The sequence below is a fragment of the Bufo gargarizans genome, chromosome 10, assembly GCF_014858855.1.
Source record: "Bufo gargarizans isolate SCDJY-AF-19 chromosome 10, ASM1485885v1, whole genome shotgun sequence".
NCBI lineage: Eukaryota > Metazoa > Chordata > Amphibia > Anura > Bufonidae > Bufo > Bufo gargarizans.
Window position 1 is genome coordinate 117,956,334 of NC_058089.1, and position 21,405 is coordinate 117,977,738.

The 21,405-nt window shown below is 45.6% G+C and overlaps 1 protein-coding gene and 1 non-coding gene across 2 annotated transcripts; both read left to right on the plus strand.

Annotated features, from left to right (window-relative positions):
• The first annotated feature begins 4,048 nt into the window (after nt 1–4,048).
• Nucleotides 4,049–17,156, plus strand: LOC122920115 (WD repeat-containing protein 88-like). Its single transcript, XM_044269325.1, has 11 exons — nt 4,049–4,147; nt 5,551–5,661; nt 6,910–6,998; nt 9,747–9,810; nt 9,921–10,059; nt 11,683–11,812; nt 11,894–12,078; nt 13,163–13,245; nt 13,482–13,550; nt 13,767–13,859; nt 17,013–17,156. Exons 1-11 carry the CDS (start codon nt 4,064–4,066, stop codon nt 17,154–17,156), a joined length of 1,191 nt encoding a protein of 396 aa, XP_044125260.1. The 5' UTR covers nt 4,049–4,063.
• Nucleotides 17,157–20,154: 2,998 nt separating this feature from the next.
• Nucleotides 20,155–20,228, plus strand: TRNAT-AGU. Its single transcript has one exon. It is a non-coding gene; the product is annotated as a tRNA-Thr (tRNA).
• The last annotated feature ends 1,177 nt before the right edge of the window (nt 20,229–21,405 follow it).

Genomic DNA, 21,405 nt, shown 5'->3' on the forward strand with positions numbered 1-21,405 from the left:
TATATGGATACCTTCTCCACCATTAAGCCTTGAGCAATGCCTTTGATGGTTGGGGAACTACAGATAACGACCGCAAGGGGCTCAATTGCCAGAACAAATAATAAGGGGAATAGGGGGCAACCCTGACACATACCCCATTTTAGTGGAAAAGGGCTGGATACGTCTAAGTTTGTTCTAATATAAGTCAAATCCACGGCACAGAGTGCCGTGGATTTAACTTATATTGTCTAAACCACTCTCACAGGCACCCACACTGGATCCAAGGTGTGCGGAGTACAAAATTATCTAAGTTTGTTCTAATGCTGGCTCTGGGGGAATCATACAGCAACCTACAGAACTGAGGTCTGATATTAAATCTTGGTAATAAGTCCCAGAGGTAAGACCACTCAATTGAATCAAAGGCCTTGCAGCTATCTAAGGACACAACAAGGCCTGGGGAATCAGAGTCGCCAGTACCGAGCCAGTTTTCTTTCACCTTCCTGCCCAGGCCATTTTTTGCTAATCTGACATGTGTCACTGTATGTGGCAATAACTTTGGGACACTTTTACTTATCCAAGCCATTCTGAGACAATTTTCTTGTGACACATAGTACTTCATGTCATAAATTTGAGTCAATATATTTCACCTAAAATTTTGGAAACTACGGGATAAGGTGACAGTTTTATTGATACTATTTTGGGGTACATATGATTTTTGATCGCTTGATATTACACTTTTTGGGATGCAAGGTAACCCAAAAATTGCTTTTCTGGCACAGTTTTTATTTGTCGTGATCTGACAGGTTAGATCATGTGCTATTTTTTATAGAGCAGGTTGTTACGGACGCGACAATATCAAATATATCTACTTTTTGGTTTGTTTCAAACCTTTTTGAATAAAAAATATGTTTTTGTGTCTCCATTTACTGAATGCCATATTTTTTGTTTTCTTCTGATCGTCATGTGCAGGGGCTCATTTTTTGCAGGAAGAGTTGACTTTTTTTATTGGTATCATTTTTGGGTACCTATGATTTTTTGATCATTCAACATTACACTTAATGGGGCAAGGTGACCAAAAAATTAGTTGTTTTGGCACAGTTGTTTTTTTTTTTTTTTTACGGCGTTCACCTGAGGGGTTAGGTCATGTGATATTATTAAAGAGCAGCTTGTTATGGACGTAGCAATACCTAATATGTATACTCCATTTTCTGAGAGCCATATTTTTTTATTTTTTTTTGGCTGATTGTCTTATGTAGGGACTCGATTTTTGCAGGATGAGATGACAGTTTGATTACTACTATTTTGGGGTGCATATGACTTTTTGATCGCTTGGTATTACACTTTTTGTAAGGTGACAAAAAACATTGCCTTTTTGGCACTGTTTTTATTTTTTACATTGTTCACCTGAGGCTGAGAGGGTAGGTCACGTGATACCTTTATAGAGCTGGTTGTTACGGACGCGGCAATGCCTAATATGTATACATTTTTTTATTTATTTCAGTTTTACACAATAAAAGCATTTTTGAAACAGAAAAAATGTTTTAGTGTCTCTAGTTACTGAAAGTCATATATTTTTTTTTTTCTGGCCGATTGTCTTATGTAGGGGCTCACTTTTTGCGGGATAAGGTGATGGTTTGATCTGGGTAAAATCCTCTTACCTTCTTCAGCTTCATGTCCGTTGTCCACTCTTGGGAAATTCATCACCAGCACAAGAATCCACAGGCCAATACACAACCAAGATGTCCTCTTCTTCTTTGGATCCATCTTTTAGATCACCAGCATCTGCTATAAGAAAGATATCCAAATGGAGCAGCTCAGCCACAAATACTAATGACCTCCTCTACATAATTCTTACTAAAACCTCGTGCACATAACTATTAAAAAATTTTTTTTTTAAATCTATCTATACTGAACATTTTGACCATATTTTCCTGTATATTGTTCCATATAGATACCTCTGCATTCTGTGTACAGTACATGACTTCCATATGGTGTTCCATGCAGATACTACTCTATGAGCCCTTACACATTCATTCAGCATCTAGTGCAGCCAAATAACAGTACATGGATTGCATTAAAAAGCACCTCTGTACAATCCTACCAGGTCACATAAACTTGTATAGCAATCACAAGGGGCACAGAGCGATAATGTGATCATGTGCATGAGGCCTAAGACAGGGAGAGTCAGGGGCATAGCTATAGGGGAAGCAGCTGCTTTGGGGCCCAAACTCAGAAGGGGCCCACCCAGGAGGAACACTAAAATATTTTATTGTCAGGGCCCCCTCTACAGTATTAGGCCCCCTGCACACAAACGTGTGCTTCCCGTTGCCATATTGCGGAGCGCATTTGCGGATCCGCAATACACAGGTGCTGTTCCGTGGGTATTCCGCATCACGGACGCGGACCCATTCCGTGGGGTTTCGTCCCGTACTTCCGTTCCGCAAAAAGATAGAACATGTCCTATCTTTTTGCGGAACGGCCGGATTGCGGACCCATTCAAGTGAATGGGTCAGTGATCCGCTGCGGCTGCCCCACGGACTGTGCTCGTGCATTGCGGCCCGCGGGGCGCACACGTTCGTGTGCAGGGGGCCTTATACAATGACATCAGGGGTGCACCACCAATGAGGCCTCGTGAGGCGATCGCCTCAGGCAGCACCAGGTAGGGGCAAGAGGGGGGCAGCAAAAGGGCCATGGGCAATGAACACTTTCAGGGGTTAGGCTAAGAAATTGGCAATTTCAGTTTTTGCCTCAGGCAGCAGAAAGGCTAGGTGCACCCTAAAATACATTATATACAGTGACACTGTAGGAAACGGACGGACTAGCTGTAAGGCCTCGTCCATTAGCACGATCTGAACAGAAAAAGAAAAAAGTTACGGCTCCAGGAAGATAGGGAAGAAAAATGAAAACGCAAAAACGAAAAAAACCTCTGTTATCCTATACGGGCCGCACTGTGGAGTATACTGAGGGCACTGCAGGGATTGGGATGTTACATTTTATTTATTTTTTTAAATATGAAATATATCGTTTTTTAACACCCATTAAAAATGGATGAAACACAGCCACTAAAAACCAGACAAATGACCAGAAAATTGGTGCACACATGGATACCGTATGGGCATATGGATGTATCCTTAGGCCTCTTTCACACGAATGATACGGATTGGCTCAGGATGCGTTCGGTGAAACTTGCACCATTTCGCCAGCAAGTTCAGTCAGTTTTGTCTCTATTTGCGTTCAGTTTTTTACACGCTGGTGCAATGCGTTTTGATGCGTTATTCACGCACGGGATAAAAAACTGAAGACTTACAAACAACATCTCCTAGCGACCATCAGTGAAAAACTCATTGTATCCGGGTTATATCCGTTCACTTCACGCATTGCACCCGCGCGGGAAAACTCACTCGTATGAAAGGGGCCTTAGGGTGCTGCGTTTTAGGAGCTGCAAAAAAAAAAAATAACGCAACGTGTGGTTTTTGCAACAACATTTCTTCCAGAAAAGGGAAAACGCACAGCAAAACATGAATTACAAAACAAATTCACAAATAAAGGGGTTTTCCAAGAGTTTTTTTTTACTGATGGCCTATGTTCAGAAGTCTGCTGTGTATTTTCCATTTGCTGGGGGGGGGGAAAAACACCATAAACACAGATATGTCGCTGCAGATACCGCATGCGGTTTTTTAAATGTGCTTTTTGGCCGCATCCAAAAGGCAGCACAGCCGCAAGGTGTAGCAGCACAGCCGCAAGGTGTAGCAGCACCCTTAGAGGACGCGCCGCCCCGAGGGGTTGTTGGCTCCAATCATCCATTAATAGTCTAATGATAACATCCCAGAAAACGCCTTTTAAAACTTTAGAAACTTTGAGAATCTCTCCCCAAAGTCTCATTCCTCACATCCAGCTTGTAATGAGGCACCTAACGACCTCCTCCATTACAGGCTGAAAGCCTCCACAGCACCTCAGGAAAAGGACACTTCCACCAACCGGCCCATAGATGGCGCATTACTGCAGTAGTTTGGACCAGCGCGGCCTCTGTAGCTGGTTGCTATGGAGACGAGAACCCCGGGAACGCTGAGCGTGTGTCTGGAAGATGCCGCTGCAAGAGAAGGGGAGCCTCCAGGAGACGAAAGCCAGCGATGAGGAGACCGTGTGGCACAGTGAGAGACTGTCCCAGGTCAGCTTATAGAGGCGACAGTTTCCGCCATTATAACTTGGGGAGGATGGTTCTCGCCCTTAGCAACCAATCAGGTTGCATCTTTCATACGTCAAAGGCAGTGAGAAAAATGAAAGAAACAAGCTCATTGGTTGTTATTGGGAATGATTTTTTTTTCCTCTCACTGAACTTTATTTATACTTTTCACTGTGTACATATTTGGCATGGATCCATGTACATAATATAATCACAATTAGGGCTCATGCGGACAAAAATATTTTTTGTCCGTGTCCATTACGTGTTTTTTTTTTCTTTTTTATTTGTGGCCCGTATGCAAAACCAGTCATTTCAACTGGAAATGACTACATGTGTGTTCTGTATCCATATGTCTGCAAGTCCGTTCCCGCAAAAAGATAGAAAATGTCCTACTCTTGTCTGTTTTGCGGACAGACATTGTTACAACGGATCTGCAAAAAATACGGCTGTCACATGGATCGGATGTCATCAGTTTTTTTGCGGATCAGTGTTTTGCGGACCATAAAATGCATACGGTCGTGTACCTGAGTCCTTATGCTGTCACTCCCAACCAATGTAGCAGGTGACTCCCCACAGTCATGTGACCACTGCAGCCAATAACTGGCCATAGCAGGTCACCACTGTGGTCAGTGATTGGTTGCAGAGTCACATGTCCTTGTCAAGAAGTCGGGGCTCAGGGTGGGAGCTGCAGGGGATTTGGGGTATTTTTATTTTTCTTCAGCATTTTCAGTGTTTTTCTTCAATTATGGGCTTTTTAACATGACCGTATGTATTTTGCGGTCCGCAAAAAATACGGATGACGTCCGTGTGCATTCCGTATTTTGCGGAACGAAACAGCTGACCCCAAATAGAACAGTCCTATCCTTATCCGTAATGCGGACAATAATAGGACATGTTCTATTTTTTTGCGGAATGGGAATACGGACATACGGAAACGGAATGCACACGGAGTACCTTACGTTCTTTTTGCGGACGCATTGAAATGAATGGTTCCATGTACGGTCCGCAAAAAAACGGAATGGTCACGGAAAGATAATACGTTTGTGTGCATGAGCCCGGAAATGGCATAGTACAAGACTGGTCAGACTGCATCATACGGTCCCTAGATAATACTGCCAAATAGTAACCAGATAACTGCACCATGCTTTGTCAAAATAATACCGCCACACAAGGATATATATATATACAAATCATGCTACAGATAGACCGGCCACACATATATACGGTGCAGTGGCACATGACAGTAAGGAGAGGAAAAAGACTGCTAGGAAATACAGGTGAGCAGACGGCACAGATCAGCGCTGCGCCTCCACCGCCATAGTGTGCATTTTTTGTCACTTGTATTGAATTATTTTATTTCCAACCATTTTTTTTCTTTTTTTTTGCAGGTTCCTTTCAGAATCTTAAAGGGACACCGAGGGGCTGTGACTTCTTGTCATTTCTGTCTTGAGGATACAAAAATTATAACAGGTTCTTACGATGGAACCGCAAAACTGTGGGTAGGTTACCCTTGAGCTCCCCAGGATACTGTCTTTACATGTGAATCTGTGGGGTTTTTCCAAGACTTTTAGGCCTCAGGCACACGACCGTTCCGTTTTTTTGCTCTCCGCAAACCGCGGATCCGCAAAAGACGGAAGCCGCCCGTGTGCCTTCCGCAATGAACGGAACGGGCAGCCCATTGTAGAAATGCCTATTCTTGTCTGCAAAACGGACAAGAATAGGACATGCTATATTTATTTTGCGGGGCCACGGAACGGAGCAACGGATGCTGTCCGCATCTTTTGCGGCCCCATTGAAGTGAATGGGTCCGCACCCAAGCCGCAAAAACTGCGGCTCGGATGTGGACCCGAAAAACGGTCATGTGCATGAGGCCTTATACTGATGATCTATCCTCTGGATATGTCCTCTGGGGGGGGGGGGGTCTGTCACCCAATCAGCTGTTTGAGAAGGTATCGGTGCTCGCAGTAGCGTCAGGCCGCGTGACATCGCGTTCATCGGTCACATTCAAGTGATTAGGCTTGCTCCGTGCTCAAACAAGTAATCAGCGGAGGACAGGCCATCAGGAGTAAAATCTCGGAAAACCCTTTTAATTGCAAATACAGGTTCAGTACATTATGATCGAATTCCTTTATTCTAAAATCCGATAACCTGAACAACCAAGAAGAAGGAATATTACTGTGTGTTGTATCCGTGTTGTGTCTGTTGTTGTATCCATGTTATATACATGTTTCATTTGTTGTTTGATCCTTGTTGTATCTATCTTGTAACCATGTTGTATCTATTCTTGGATCAATGTAGCATCCATGTTGTATATATGTTACATACATGTTGTATCTGTTGTTGGACCCATGTTGTATCCATGTTTTATATGTCTTTTATCTGTTGTTGGATCCGAGTTATATCCATGTTGTATCTGTTGTTGGATCCATGCTGTATCTGTTATATACGTGTTGTATCTCTTATATACATATTAGGTGTCATTTATTATTCAGAAATACGGCTTTAATTGGCGTATTTCTGCCGAAAACGTTGCGCCGCAATCTACGACTTTTCCCCTCTCAAAGCAGGTCTAAAAAAAGTGGGCGTGGCAGGGAAGGACGGACCACGGACCCATTCAAGGTGAATGGGTCTGGATCCGTCTATAGAATCCGCACGGATGTTGCCCATGCATTGGGGACCGCAAATTGCCTCCATTACAGATCGTGATTCCTATTGACCTGGCGTTGTTTTTGCTGTTTCTTTTTTAGGATTTCTCTACCTGTTCCCCAGTCTGTGAGTTTAAAGATGAGCACACTGGTCCTGTCTCCGAGTGCTGCCCAGCAGGTGACAACAAGAGGTGACGCTTTCTTTCACAACTTTGATTTAAAGGACTTGTTTCATGAAGATATACCCTTGTTGTGGTCCGCATTCGAGCCGCAGTTTTTGCGGCTCGGATTCGGACCCATTCACTTCAATAGGGCCGCAAAAGATGCGGACAGCACTACGTGTTCTGTCCGCATCCTTTGCTCTGTTCCGTGGCCCCGCAAATAAAATATAGCATTTCCTATTCTTGTCTGTGATGCGGACAAGAATAGGCATGTCTACAATTTGCCGCTCGTTCCGTTCCGCAAATTGCGGAAGGCACGGTTTGCGGACTGCAAAAAACCGCACGGTTGTGTGCATGAGGCCTTTGTCATGCTCTGCTGTCAGCTGTCATTACCCGGGTAAGCTGCGTCTAGGCACACATGTAGTTTATAGACCACCTAGCTGTCATTTTCGCACATAGATGGGGATTCCAACCAGGGGGATCCCGTCTATTTACCTATATGCTTTAATATGGATAGGGGTTTTCATCCTAAAACAACCCCTTTGAGGAATTGCTTACAGTCTACCACCCTGCGTTCATGCGGTTCACTAGGTGTTATCGAACCTCAGTCAGGTTCCACTAATTATCATGTGAAATCCAAATTAGTAGAAAGTTACTGAGCTCGGAGGTGATTATCTTGAGACACAAATACTATGTGTCCAACAAGATCATTCCACTTAGGCCTCATGCACACGAACGTTTTTTTTTTAAGGTCCGCAAAACCGGGGTCCGTAGGTCCGTGATCCGTGACCGTTTTTTCGTCCGTGGGTCTTCCTTGTTTTTTGGAGGATCCACGGACATGAAAGATGAAGAAAAAAACTAAGTCAAGTTTACCATTGAAATGATAGGAAAAAACGGACACGGATCACGGACACGGATGACAATCTTGTGTGCATCCGTGATTTTTCACGGACCCATTGACTTGAATGGGTCCGTGAACCGTTGGCCGTGAAAAAAATAGGACAGGTCATATTTTTTTCACGGCCAGGAAACACGGATCACGGATGCGGCTGCCAAACGGTGCATTTTCCGATTTTTCCACGGACCCATTGAAAGTCAATGGGTCAGTGAAAAAAAACGGAAAACGGCACAACGGCCACGGATGCACACAACGGTCGTGTGCATGAGGCCTTAAATGAAGCAGTGTATAAGATTATATAATACTTACAGATAAGGTGGCGGATACATGCCAACTGTAACAGCGGCTACTGTGCGCCGCTGTTCCCCTGCTTACCGCCGCGGTCCCGGGCGCCGTGTTCAGCGGTGATCTGCTGCCTGTGCTTCCCATTCACCGCTGCAGTCCTGGGCTCTGTCTGTGTGGGTGCTGTTGTTCTGGGATCGGCTCCACAGTTTGCTCTCAGCCCTGGCCACAGCATGCTTGCTGCTTGTTTCCTGCAGCACTTCCTTAAGGGCCGGCGCACGTCACTTCCTGGGCTTTATGGGTTAGGTCATGTGACCTCGCTGACCTATCCTAGCCCTTCTGCGCATATAAAAGTGGCTCAGCCCTCTTCCCAGATGCCTCAGTGTCAAGGTCCTTGTGTCCTGCTAAGGTTCCTGGTTTCCGCTAGTGTTCCTGACTCGTATCTGTATTCCTGGACTCTGCTACCTGTTAGATCCCTATCTGCTTGCCTCGACTCTCCTGTTGCCAACCCAGATTTCCTGACCTGTACCTGTGCCTCCTGCCCTGACCTTTTGCCTGTCTGACTACGTCTCTGCCTCATCCTTCGGTCCTGCACCTCTGCTACCTTTCTAAGCTGCCTCATTTGCTTATCCTCCTCAAGAGGTAGCGACCTGGTGTCCCCCTCGGGAAAGTCTATCCCCACCATCAGGGGTACTGTGAAGATCCAGGGGTTCACTTAGACAAAGCCCTTAGAGGAGGTAGGACACGTGGCACAGTGGGTTCACACCCGCTGGTTCATGATACCAACCTTCATAAACCATAAAATAACATTCGACATTTACATTGATTGGTACAGAAGAAGGATGGTCCCTTGTACTCTCCTTGTACGTACTCCCCTTATCTATGTTTTTGTCTCCTTGCTAACTCTTTGTTTGCACACCCAGAACTGGCGCACTTCCCAGAATCGTGACTAGATAGTCTACAGAGCACCTCAAGACCAATAAAGACAGATGAATTTAATTCTAGAAGGAAGTTAATACTGACCCAACAAATAATATAATGCACTTTTAACATTGTTGCACTCACATAGGCTTGAACACATAGTCCCAGATTTACTAATGTCTAGAAAGTGGTGCAATCTGGTTCAGCTACGGCTTCCACCTCTTCTTTTTTTTAAGGGGTGGGGTTTAGCAGAAAGGGCAGGAATTAGTGGGGGAATGGGACGTGGCCTTAGGTGCACCATTTTTCACCAAAACTTCACCGAAATTCTCGGGTCAAAATCATTGATCAGCTGTATGATAGGGACGAGCCCCGCAGCCTTCTCACATATTACCAAGAACAACTCCATTAATTGTATAGCAGTATTGCAGCCCAGGCCCAATCAATTGAATGGGGCTGAGCTACACCTAGGCCATGTGACTGATGAACGTGACGTCACTGGTCGAGGAAGAGGCCACCGCTCTCCCCGTAGCCTTTTCAAACAGCTGATTAGTGGCCATGCCGGAAGTCGGACTCCCCCATCAAGTCTCAGTATAGGTCATCATTATTTTATATCCAGGAACCCTTTTAATATTTCCACCTCTAGTGTCATAATTTTCCCCCAATTCCTTGTTATCTAGGATGGTGACATCATCATATGACAAAACTGTGAAGCTTTGGGATATGCAGACCGGGAAAGTCCTGGTATGTACTGCTCTTACATAAATGCATTCGCAGTCTACATATATTCTATGATAAATTCTGCATAATACATACCATATAACACACCCCAGGATGTCATTGTCTGTTAACAGTGGTCGGTGAGCCTGGACGGCCTGGTGACATCATGCAATGTTTCAGGAGATGGAAAGCACGTAGTATGTGCCGTGGACGTGGACAATGCCATCTGTATCATTGATTGTGCAACAGCTTCCAAAGTGATGTATGTTAAAGGCAAGTCTCTCAATAATGCTATATTAGTGGTGCAGGGGTCACCAACCTGTTTTATCATATTACAGGCAACATGGGGAGTTCTTGCTGTGATAAAATATATTTTCCTTTTCCCCTCATAGTCTTCCATGAGCTGCATCGGCTGGGGCCTCTGTATTAGTGTGCTCGACATAGAGACTTAAAGGCTATGTACACCTTTGGGGGCAATTGTTTTTTTTCATTATTGCATCGTATTTATTTTCAATTGGTCTTAATTCAAAAATATGGAATCCTTTTCTGTGTACAGAGCTGAGATGCTCTACTAGCTGCCTGTGGATTTTCTGTCTTTTCCGTCATCTGGGGAGCACACAGGCTCCTTATCTCTGCTCTCTGACAATATAGCTCAATCCTTATCTTACTGATAAGAATGTGGCTTAAATAAGTGTTAATGACCTCTTAGTAACCTAGAGATAAGGTTTATTAGATGACCGGCACAAAGTGAAAGCACCAGTCACACAGCTAGAGAAACCGTTAGCCCTTTGTGACAGAATGGCTCAATATTTTTGCCAATTGAAAATATGATTTTTAGCCAAACAAAAATTGCCTCCAAAGGTGTACATCGCCTTTAAGAACTATAATTATTCATATTGACTGCACTTTTTTTTTTTTTCTGTTCAAGCATAATTCCTCTTTTTAAAAAATGATACCCCTTTAAAGGCTATGTACACCTTTGAGAGCAATTTCTTTTATTATTGCATTGTACTCATTTTGAGCTAAACAATATTTTTTTCAATTGGTCTTTATTAAAAAATGTAACCACTGTCTTTCTGCAGCCTTGAGTGTATCTAGTAACAGGATCAAAATTTTCACTCAGGCAGCTCATCTGACAGGCTCCTTATCTCTAATCTTACAAATACTCATTATAGCTCAGTTCTTATCTGACTGATAACAGTGCAGTTTAAGACGGTATTACACAGCCAGATGTGGCAGACGATTATCGGGAGGGAAGCGTTCCTTCCCGGCAATCCCCTGCTCGCTAGTGGAGGAGACCGCTGCTATTACATGCAGCGATCTCCTCCGCAGCATAGGGAGGAATGATCGCTATGCCATCACTCGTCCCCATGCTGTAGTGATTTTCCGGCGGCAGATCGTGATTAGATAGCACAACCTGCCGCCTGCAAATAATAATTTTTTAACATGTCCTAAGATTTGGATTGCCCAATGATGGAGCGTTTGTTCGTTCATCGGGCAATCGGTGGCAGTATTACACTGCCAGATGATCACTACAGTGTAATACAGGCTTAAAATAGGTGTTTATGACCTTTTTAGTAATTTAGAGATAAGAGTTATTAGATGGGCACAAAGTGTAAGTAAAAAGTACATTCTCACAGATAGAAAAACAGTTAACCATTTGTGACAGAACGGCTGAATATTTTTAATTAAGACCTATTGAAAAAAAGATTTTTAGCCCAAAATGAGTAAAATGCAATCATTAAAAAAATTGACCTCCGTAGGTTTGCATAGCCTTTAAATGTTCATGCAAAGACTGGCATGTTTGCAAATAATTAGCTGCTGACGTATGGGATAAATGAGGCCCCACGCTCCGTAGGTTCATGTATAATGCACATTTATTCTTCATTCCTCCAGACCATCACACGTCCACCATAACAAGATGCTGTTTTGATCCAGAAAGTCTGAGAATTTGTTCAGTGTCATCTGACAGATCCGTGAAATTGTGGGACGTAACTGCAAAACGTGCAACTATCCAAATACAACAGTAAGCAACAGCAATGCTAAGGAGATGTCCTTTACTTTCTGGGAAGGCGACATTTTTTTATAATATTTTTTTTTATTGCAGAGCACACAGCAATGTTATTTCGGACTGCGGCTTCAGTGCCAATGGCCGCTCCTTGTGCACAGCGTCTTGGGACAAAGGTTTGAGAATCTGGGATGTTAACACTGGAGAGTTTCGCCACCGCGGAGCGGATAATCTCCTCAGCGCCCACACGGGATCGGTCAGCTCCTGCTCGTTCTCTCAGGATGGTGAGTTATATTGGAAAGTCCAAGTAGTTCTGCTCACCCCTGCCTTAAGTCATTTCTGTCCGGTTTACATTGCTTTTCGGCAAACTGACCCCACACATTATAAATCAATAAGAGGAAATAAACAGATCATGGCGATCGTAGTGAATTATAACGGATCTGACTTATCCAGCACGGATTCTGTGAACATACAGAAGGCGTGATACCAGTGTGAACAGAGCCGTACCGTCTTATTGTGCAGAAATACGGAAAATACATTGGATGCAGATAGTAACCAATGTCCTTGTGTTCCTTCCTATCAACAATAGTACAAGCAAAGAAAAGAGTAGAAACTTTGTAATATATATTAATAGAGGAAAAATACCTATTTTCCCCCTTTTCAGACCCCTGTTCTGTTCTCTCCCAGACTCCCGCACTAATCAGAGTACAGAGAGATTGGGTTACAGCTGCCCATAGAATTCTATGGAGATGGAAGGGGGAGAGCTGCTGGAGGGAGAAAGAGGTAGAGACACAGGGACCCTGATGCTACATCTAGTAAGTGTATTACCTCACTGCAGTGCAGGATTCACAACTACACTGAGCTGTACTGCTGTATACAGAGAGGTGGGGAGGAGAATCTCCTCTTCTCCGTGGGCACTGTATCAGAGACATGATAGCAGCTTGTCTCTGCCCAATCACTTAGGGGAAAGTGACAAGGGCTCCTTCCCACGTCCATATCTGTGATGACCTATGTGACAAGATAGTGGTGTCCGTGAAGGGTTCATGTTTGATTTCTGTGTCTGTTTTTTGCCCCCCGTGTAATATTAGTTTCCGACACAACTCCTACCAACGGACATGAAAAATCACGGTTAAAACATGGATGGCATCCGTGTTGGGTCAGTGGTTTTCACGGACCCATAAACTATAATGTGCGTTAGGGATCTGTAATCACTGACAAAAATATAGTGTATGTGATGACAGTCTGTGTACAGCGCTGCAGAATATGTTAGCGCTATATAAATAACAATAGTAATTACAATTTACAAACTGGACAGCTCATTCTGAAATGATGGGTACCATGTAATGCGATGTTATTGTGTCCTGTCAGCTTCTGTCCTTTTATCTGGAGGATACGATAGAACAATAGTCCTCTGGGACGTGCCCTCCAAGTGCAAGAAGCTTGTGCTAAAGGTGCGTTATTCTGGCGAGCTGCATCTATTTGTCTATCTATATCTGTCTATCTGTCCTGTCTGTCTGTCTGTCTATCATCTATCTCATATGTATCTATCTGTCTATCTCATATCTATCTATCGATCTCATATCTATCTATTTATCTCATATCTATTTATCTCATATCTATCTATCTATCTATCTCATATCTATCTATCTTTGCAGTTCATATCACCCTATTATTTTCACCCCATTAGGGTCACACTGATTGGGTCCTGGACGTTGCACTGAGCGCCAGTAAGAAGTGGATTCTTTCTTCTTCAAAGGTAAAAACACGAGCTTCTCCTTCATCAGTCATGACAGCATTTTCTGAAGACGATCACATAAGCGGCTGACATTAGAGGCACAATGACATACTCACTCTACTGCTGGCCCCTACATGACCGGTTCTGCCGCCTGTTCAGACCATGATGTCTCAGGAGCTTTGGCCACATGAAAGCAGTGGTGTTATGGGCAGTGCCTCTCGGTCTGTATATTCACAGGACTCTACATTACGGCTGTGGAGCATAGAGAATTATGAGGAAATTCCCGCTGTCATCGAGAACAAGAAAGCAATTGGCCCTCGGCTGTCTCAGGTAAGTGCTCACGTCAGTAAGTAAGAATTAGCATTGTCCTTGACTCATAGAAGAACAACTGAGAGGACTTCAGGCCCGATGATCGGGGAGACGAGCATTCATACAAACGCTCGCACCCGGGCTCTGCCAATCAGCCAACAAATGAGCAACTGATCTTTTATACCAGGGATGCCCAACCTGCCGCCCTCCAGCTGTTGTAAAACTACAACTCCCACCAGGGGCGGACACAGACAGCAGAGGGCCCCTGTGCAAAGAATGTGCCCCCCCCCCAAGCCAAATTTGCAACCTAACCAATTCAGTCCTAACATTACTTATAGTAATACAAAACATACAGGTTAAGGCTACTTTCACACCTGCGGCACTACGCTCCGGGCACCTGATCCGACAGAAAATGCAAGGAATCGGCCAGACACAAACCGCAGCATGCAGCGGTTTGTGTCCCGCTGATTCTCTGCATTTTTGCCAGATTGTGGCCGGATCTCTGCCAGATCCCATTATAGTTAATGGGGCCGGGGGACATTCTGTCTGCATCCAGCAGTTCCGGAGCACAGCCTGCCAGAATCACTAACTCAGATGTGAAGAAAGCCGAAAACAGGTCCACATACCTCTTACATCCAGTGACGTCTTCTTTGATGTAGATGTTCTCTGTCCTCATCTTCTCCTTTCAGACCAGACCGCCATGATGATTTCTTTCAGTCATCGCTTCTCTTTGACACACAGACATCTTAGTTTCCTAATTTCCATCATCCTCCCACCTAATCAACACCCCTCTAATACTGTACCCGCTGTGCTCCATATACTAGTTACACACAGATAGTTCCCCTTCAATATTGGAACACAGTGTCCTAAAAAATAACTGCGCCCAGGAAACAGTGTCCCTGACACTAATAGTGTAAACATTATGTTCCCCAAAAATAATTGTGCTAAGCTGATACCGTGCCAGGGTGCCCCCCACAGTAACAGTGCTCCCCACAATCCCACCAATATAAATAATTATCTACCAGACAACACATAGTAGTAATAGTGGCCCTACAGTAATAATGTCTCCACTGTGTCCCAGAAGTAATAATGCTCCCATAGTGCTCATACTAGTATTCATGTTCCTCATAGTCCCCCATAATGTGTACCATATAAAGCCCACTATAATGCCCCCGGTAGTAATAATTCTCTTTATAATGTGTTACAGTAAAAATTAAAACGCCCTGTTGTGTGGCAGTATAAAAAAACCCCTCCTCTTAGTGCCCCCTGTAGAGCCAATGTCCCCATAGTACCCTCATAATGTGTGCCAATGCCCCCTACTGTGTGCCCAAAAAACCCTCTTAGTGCCCCCAGTTGAGACAAGATCTCCATAGTGCCCTATAATTTGCACCAGTATAAAATACTTCTATATCGTGCCCCGCCTTATCCCTATGGTGCCTGACAATGTGCCAGTATAAAATTCCCCCATAATGTGTACCAATATAATTCCCCTATATAATGACCCCAATAGTGCTCCTCTCCCCCCTTCTCCATAGTGCCCCCCATGTGTGCCAGTATACAAGATAGGGTCCCCATAGTGCTCCTCCCTCTTCATAGTGCCCCCCCATGTGTGCCAGTATATAAGATAGGGCACCCATAGTGCCCCCCATGTGTGCCAGTATACAAGATAGTGCCCCCCATAGTGCTTTTCCCCCTCCATAGTTCCCCCCCATGTCTGCCAGTATATAAAATAGGCAGGCCCCCCATACATCAATTGCTCAGATAGGCCCCCATATCTGTTGCTCAGGACCCCCCCTCCCCCATATTAGATGCCCATTCACGCCCCCATATCAGTTGCTCAGACCCCCTCCCCCCATATCAGTTGCTCAGGGGGACCCACCTCCCATATCTCACTTGTTCAGGACCCGCACCCATATCAGTTGCTTATTTGGGCCCCCCATATGTCAGTTGCCTAGGACCCCCCACATATAAGATGATCAGGAGGAACCCCCCAATATCAGTTGTTTATTTATTCAGGCACCCCCATATGCTCATTCAGGCCCCCCAAATGTCACTTGCTCAGGCACCCCCATATGCTCATTCAGGCCCCCCATATCGGTGTGACAGACCCCCAGGGCCCCCATCAGACTAAAAATAAATAATTAAAACTTACCTCTCCTGCTCCGCTGCTCTCTGTGTCCTGATGTGAGTGCCTGCCCTGCTGGGCTCCAACAGCCCGCGCTGCACAGTCACATGACCTGACTGCGTACAGTCTCACGTCATAGTGCGCGCTGTACGCAGTCAGGCTGGAGGAGACCAGGAAGGAAGCGGAGCCGGAGGGGTAAGTAAGCGCCGATCTCTTGCATACTAGTGAACGCTTCTGGATGTGCTCACTAGTATGAATGAGCCCCTCACACGCCGGGCCCCTGTGCAGCTGAACCGGCTACACCGGCTTATGTCCGCCCCTGACTCCCACCATGCCCTGCTGTAGGCTGTCCAGGCATGCTGAGAGTTATAGTTTTGTAAACGCTGGAGGGTCGCAGGTTGGGCATCCCTGTTGTACACGAAAAGATCTGCAGCACTTCTCCCGTGTAAGCAGGGAATGTGCTGCAGACATAATGTGAAAGTATGGGGGACAACAATCGTAATAACGATCATTCATCCCCATATGGTTTCCATTGGCCTGTGTAAAGGCTTGATAAATGAGCACAGAGCAACTTCTTTTATAATCCTTTGCTCAGCATCAGCCCTTTACCGGGACTCTGAAGACCCTGATATTTGCAAACCTATCGCCTGATTATAAGGCAGGCCGTGCACATATAATAGCTGTTCTGCCGACACCTGTCTTCCCTGACCCCTCCATACACATGCTCGCTAGGCTTGGCCAAGCATGCATGTGTTCTGATTGGGGAGAGAGGCGCCTATGGCGGTGGCTTGATGCCCCTAGAATTAAAAGATGGGACATGTTCAAGTTGAACAGCCCAATCTCTCCCCTAACACCTGCCATCAGGAGGCCCCCACACACATTAGATGGTGGCTTGTCCTGCTGAAATAGTCAGGTTTGACGCACATGTGATGAGGGTGCGGATGAATTCAGTGTGCAGCCAGACAGCCATATCTTGAGCAGCGGCTATGTCCAATCACAATTGCATTTCTTTACCTAAAATTGACCTTTTTATGCTTTTTTTCTTGAAGTGTGAAGAATGTGAGAAGCCATTTCCTGTCATGCATTGGGACAACGCAAACGTAATCACCAAATGCGTCTTCTGTCGCCTGTCCACCCCGTCCAATAGTGTGCCCTCCTTACCCACCGTGCCCCAGACCTTGTGTGCCATGTGATAGCGGTTCATTATTGGATATTTTATATTTTTAAACCAGAAATAAATGTCAAACAACTGAGAATGCAAAATAAAATGTTTCCTATCGTGTCCTGTAGATGTAAAAGTGTGTGTGCAGTATCTGTATATGCTGTATGTGTGTACAGTATCTGTATATGCTGTATGTGTGTGTGTGTACAGTATCTGTATAGATCTGTGTATGTGTGTCTGTCCGGAGCATGCAAGGTGAGACCTGAGGCTGATGGCGGTCCGATCTGAGGCTGATGGCGGTCCGATCTGAGGCTGATGGCGGTCCGATCTGGGGCTGATGGCGGTCCGATCTGGGGCTGATGGCGGTCCGATCTGGGGCTGATGGCGGTCCGATCTGGGGCTGATGGCGGTCCGATCTGGGGCTGATGGCGGTCCGATCTGGGGCTGATGGGGATCCGATCTGGGGCTGATGGGGATCCGATCTGGGGCTGATGGGGATCCGATCTGGGGCTGATGGGGATCCGATCTGGGGCTGATGGGGATCCGATCTGGGGCCGATGGGGTCTGATATGAAGCTCATGGGGTCTGATCTGAAGCTGGGTGGGTGGAGGTCCAATCTGAGGCTAATGGAGCTTGGCGGTCTGATTTTTGGGGTGTAATCTGAGATCTGATCAAAAATAAAAATAAAATTGTTTTCCTCCTCTTAATCTGAGGTGCGTTTTATAGTCTGAAAAATATGGTATGTGTGTGTACAGTATCTGTATATATCTGTGTATGTGTGTGTGTATATATATATATATATATATCTGTGTGTGTCTGTATACAGTATCTCACAAAAGTCAGTACACCTCCCATATTTTTGTAAATATTTTCTTCTATCTTTTCCTGGGACAACACAGAAGATCTGACCCTTTGACACAATGTACAGTAGTCCGTGTACGGCTTGTATAACAGTGTAAATGTAGTGTGCCCTCAAAATAACTCAACACACAGCTACTAAAGTCTAAACCACTGGCAACAAAAGTGAGTGCACCCCTAAGTGAAAATGGTCAAATTGTGCAAAAATGTGCCATTTTCCGTGCCTGGTGTCATGTGACTCGTTAGTGTTACAAGGTGTGAATGAGGAGCAGGTGTGTTACATTTGCTGTTATCGCTCTCATACCGGTCACTGGAAGTTCCACATGGCTCCTCATGGCAAAGAATTCTCTGAGGATCTGAAAAAAAAAAGAATTGTTGTTCTACATAAAGATGGCCGAGGCTATAAGAAGATTTCCACACCCTGACACTGAGCTGCTGTTTAACAAGACAGGTTCCATCCGAACAGGCCTCGCCGTGGTCGACCAAAGAAGCTGAGTGCACAGGCTCAGCTGGGGGGTCAACCTGTCAGTGCTCAGCACCATATCCAGGGGTTGTATGAGTGCTGAGGTTAGGGGGGTTAGGGGGGCTCAGACCATACACCGCACACTGCATCAGATTGGTCTGCGTGGTTTTCGTCCCAGAAGGAGCCTTTTCTAAAGATCATTTACAAGAAAGCACACAGTTAGCTGAAGACAAACAGACAGGACGTGGATTACTGGAACCATGTCCTGTGGTCTGATGAGACCAAGATAAATGTATTTGGTTCAGATGGTGTCAAGCGCGTGTGGAGGCAACCAGGCGAGGAGTTCAAAGACAAGTGCGTTCTGCCTACAGTCAAGCATGGTGGTGGCAGTGTCATGGTTTGGGGCTGCATGAGTGCTGCCGGCTGTGGGGAGCTACAGTTCATTGAGGGAATCATGAACGCCAACGTGTACTGTGACATACCGAAGCAGAGCATGATCCCATCCCTTCAGAAACTGGGCCGCAGGGCGGTATTCCAACATAATAACGACCCCAAACACCTCCAAGACGACCACTGCCTTGCTAAAGAAACTCAGGGTAAAGCCTCATACACACGGCCGTTGTTTTGGTCTGCATCCGAGCCACAGTTTTTGCGGCTCGGATGCGGCCCCATTCACTTAAATGGGGCCGCAAAAGATGCGGACAGCACTCCATGTGCTGTCCGTATCCTTTGCTCCGTTCCGTGGTCCGCAAAAAAAATATAACCTGTCCTATTCTTGGCCCCGTTTGGCGGACAAGAATAGGCAGTTATATTAACGGCTATCCGTGCCGTTCTGCAAATTGTGGAATGCACACGGACGCCATCCGTGTTTTGCAGATCCGTTATTAGCGGACCACAAAACACACAACGGTCGTGTGCATGAGGCCTAAAGGTGCTGGACTGGCCAAGCATGTCTCCAGAACTAAATCCTATTAAGTGTCTGTGGGGCATCCTCAAACGGGAGGTGAAGGAGCGCAAGGTCTCTGACATCCACCAGCTCCGTGATGTCATCATGGAGGATGGAAGAGGATTCCAATGACCTCCAGTGATGCTCCAGTGAACGCCATGACCAAGAGAGTTAAGGCAGTGCTGGAAAATAACGGTGGCCACACCAAATATTTGGGCACAATTTGGCCATTTTCACTTTTGTTTCCAGCGGTTTAGACATTAATGGCGGCGTGTTGAGTTGATTTGAGGGCACACTACATTTACACGGACTACTGTATTGTATCAAAGTGTCAGATCGTCAGTGTTGTCCCAGGAAATGATATAATAAAATATTTCTCACTTTCATTATATCGGTGTATTTTCGCGTCCGTATGACAGCCGCAAACCCAGCCTGACCGCAGGTCTAATGATCGGGGGTACAGTATGGTAGACCTGTGGTCAGGCAGGGTTTGCGGCTGTCATACGGACGCTAAAATACGCCCATACATACGACCGTGACCGCTGACTTCAATGGGTCCGCAATCCGGATCTCACGGCCAAAGACAGGACATTGGTTCATAACTGAATAATGTCATTTTCATTCTATACTCTGTAATAAAATATGAATAATTATCACTAATAAAGTTATAAATGTTGATTGAAAGCCTCCTAATCTGCTGACTCATCTCCATGGTGACGCTGTGTGGCTGATGGATTCTATTTTGAGGCTAAGCCACCGTGCGGCGCCGTGGCTTAGTTGGTTAAAGCGCCTGTCTAGTAAACAGGAGATCCTGGGTTCGAATCCCAGCGGTGCCTTTTTGTTTTAACCCATTTTTGTGTGTGTGTGTGTTTTCTGAATTCACTAGATTGGCCTGATTGTGAGACATGTCGCACCTTTTAATATTTTCCCTCAGAGCTTTTGCCGTCATTTGTTTTATTCGTGTAAAATGGACACGTTCATACCGCACTTTGCCAGCTCTCTGGACTGAAGCGCATGGCGCTTATAAAATAATATTACAGAAATGGTATAATTCACGTCGTGCGTCCATTACTAGTCACGGGCGGAGCGCACAGGAGACATTACGTTGCGCGGTGCGCCATCTGGCGGCAGAGCACGGGTACTTGGGATCCGCGGCTGAGTTTTCCCACGCTGGTTGCAGGGTGAATGTGACGTCATAAGGTGACGTAGAAAACGACCGTTTATGCGGCTTTATTTCTTGTGTAACGTATGTTCTCTTCATTGGTGGAATAATCCGTTTTATTTCCGCTGTGTCACGAACCGGAGTGACGAGTCTGTCTAATTAGGGTGACATTTCGGGTTTCTGGGGTAAAAAGTCGCAGTCTGTGATTCTCCAGGCCTGTCTTGAACTGTAGGACTGTGCTCGTCATGACGTCAGGAGACATTTACCTTCTACTTACACCCTGCGTCACAGCTATTTCCACTGACCTCATAGCAACCTGAGACTGACCCCATAAACTGTGGCAGTCATAGGCTGCTCATTAACTGCCAGAGAGTACCCCCATAAACTGCCAGGGTACCCCCATAAACTGCCAGAGATTGCCACCATAAACTGCCAGAGAGTGCCCCCATAAACTGCCAGAGTGCCCCCATAAACTGCCAGAGTACCCCCATAATCTGCCAAAAAGTACCCCCATAAACTGCCAGAGAGTATCCCCATAATCTGCCAGAGAGTACCCCTATAAACTGCCAGAGAGTACCCCCATAAACTGCCAGAGAGTACCCCCATAAACTGCCAGAGAGTATCCCCATAATCTGCCAGAGAGTGCCCCCATAAAGTGTGCCAGTCATAGGCTGCTCATTAACTGCCAGAGAGTACCCCCATAATCTGCCAGAGAGTACCCCCATAATCTGCCAGAGAGTGCCCCCATAAAGTGTGCCAGTCATAGGATGCTCATTAACTGCCAGAGAGTGCCCCCATAAACTGCCAGAGAGTGCCACCATAAACTGCCAGAGAGTGCCCCCATAAACTGC

What these genes read in the sequence shown, in the direction of transcription:
- LOC122920115 (XM_044269325.1), top strand. Translation starts at nt 4,064, where the DNA reads ATGCCGCTGCAAGAGAAGGGGAGCCTCCAGGAGACGAAAGCCAGCGAT. An exon ending in ATGGAACCGCAAAACTGTGG is followed by an intron (nt 5,662 to 6,909) that starts GTAGGTTACCCT and finishes TTTCTTTTTTAG; the next exon opens with GATTTCTCTACCTGTTCCCC. An exon ending in TTGGCCCTCGGCTGTCTCAG is followed by an intron (nt 13,860 to 17,012) that starts GTAAGTGCTCAC and finishes TTTTTCTTGAAG; the next exon opens with TGTGAAGAATGTGAGAAGCC.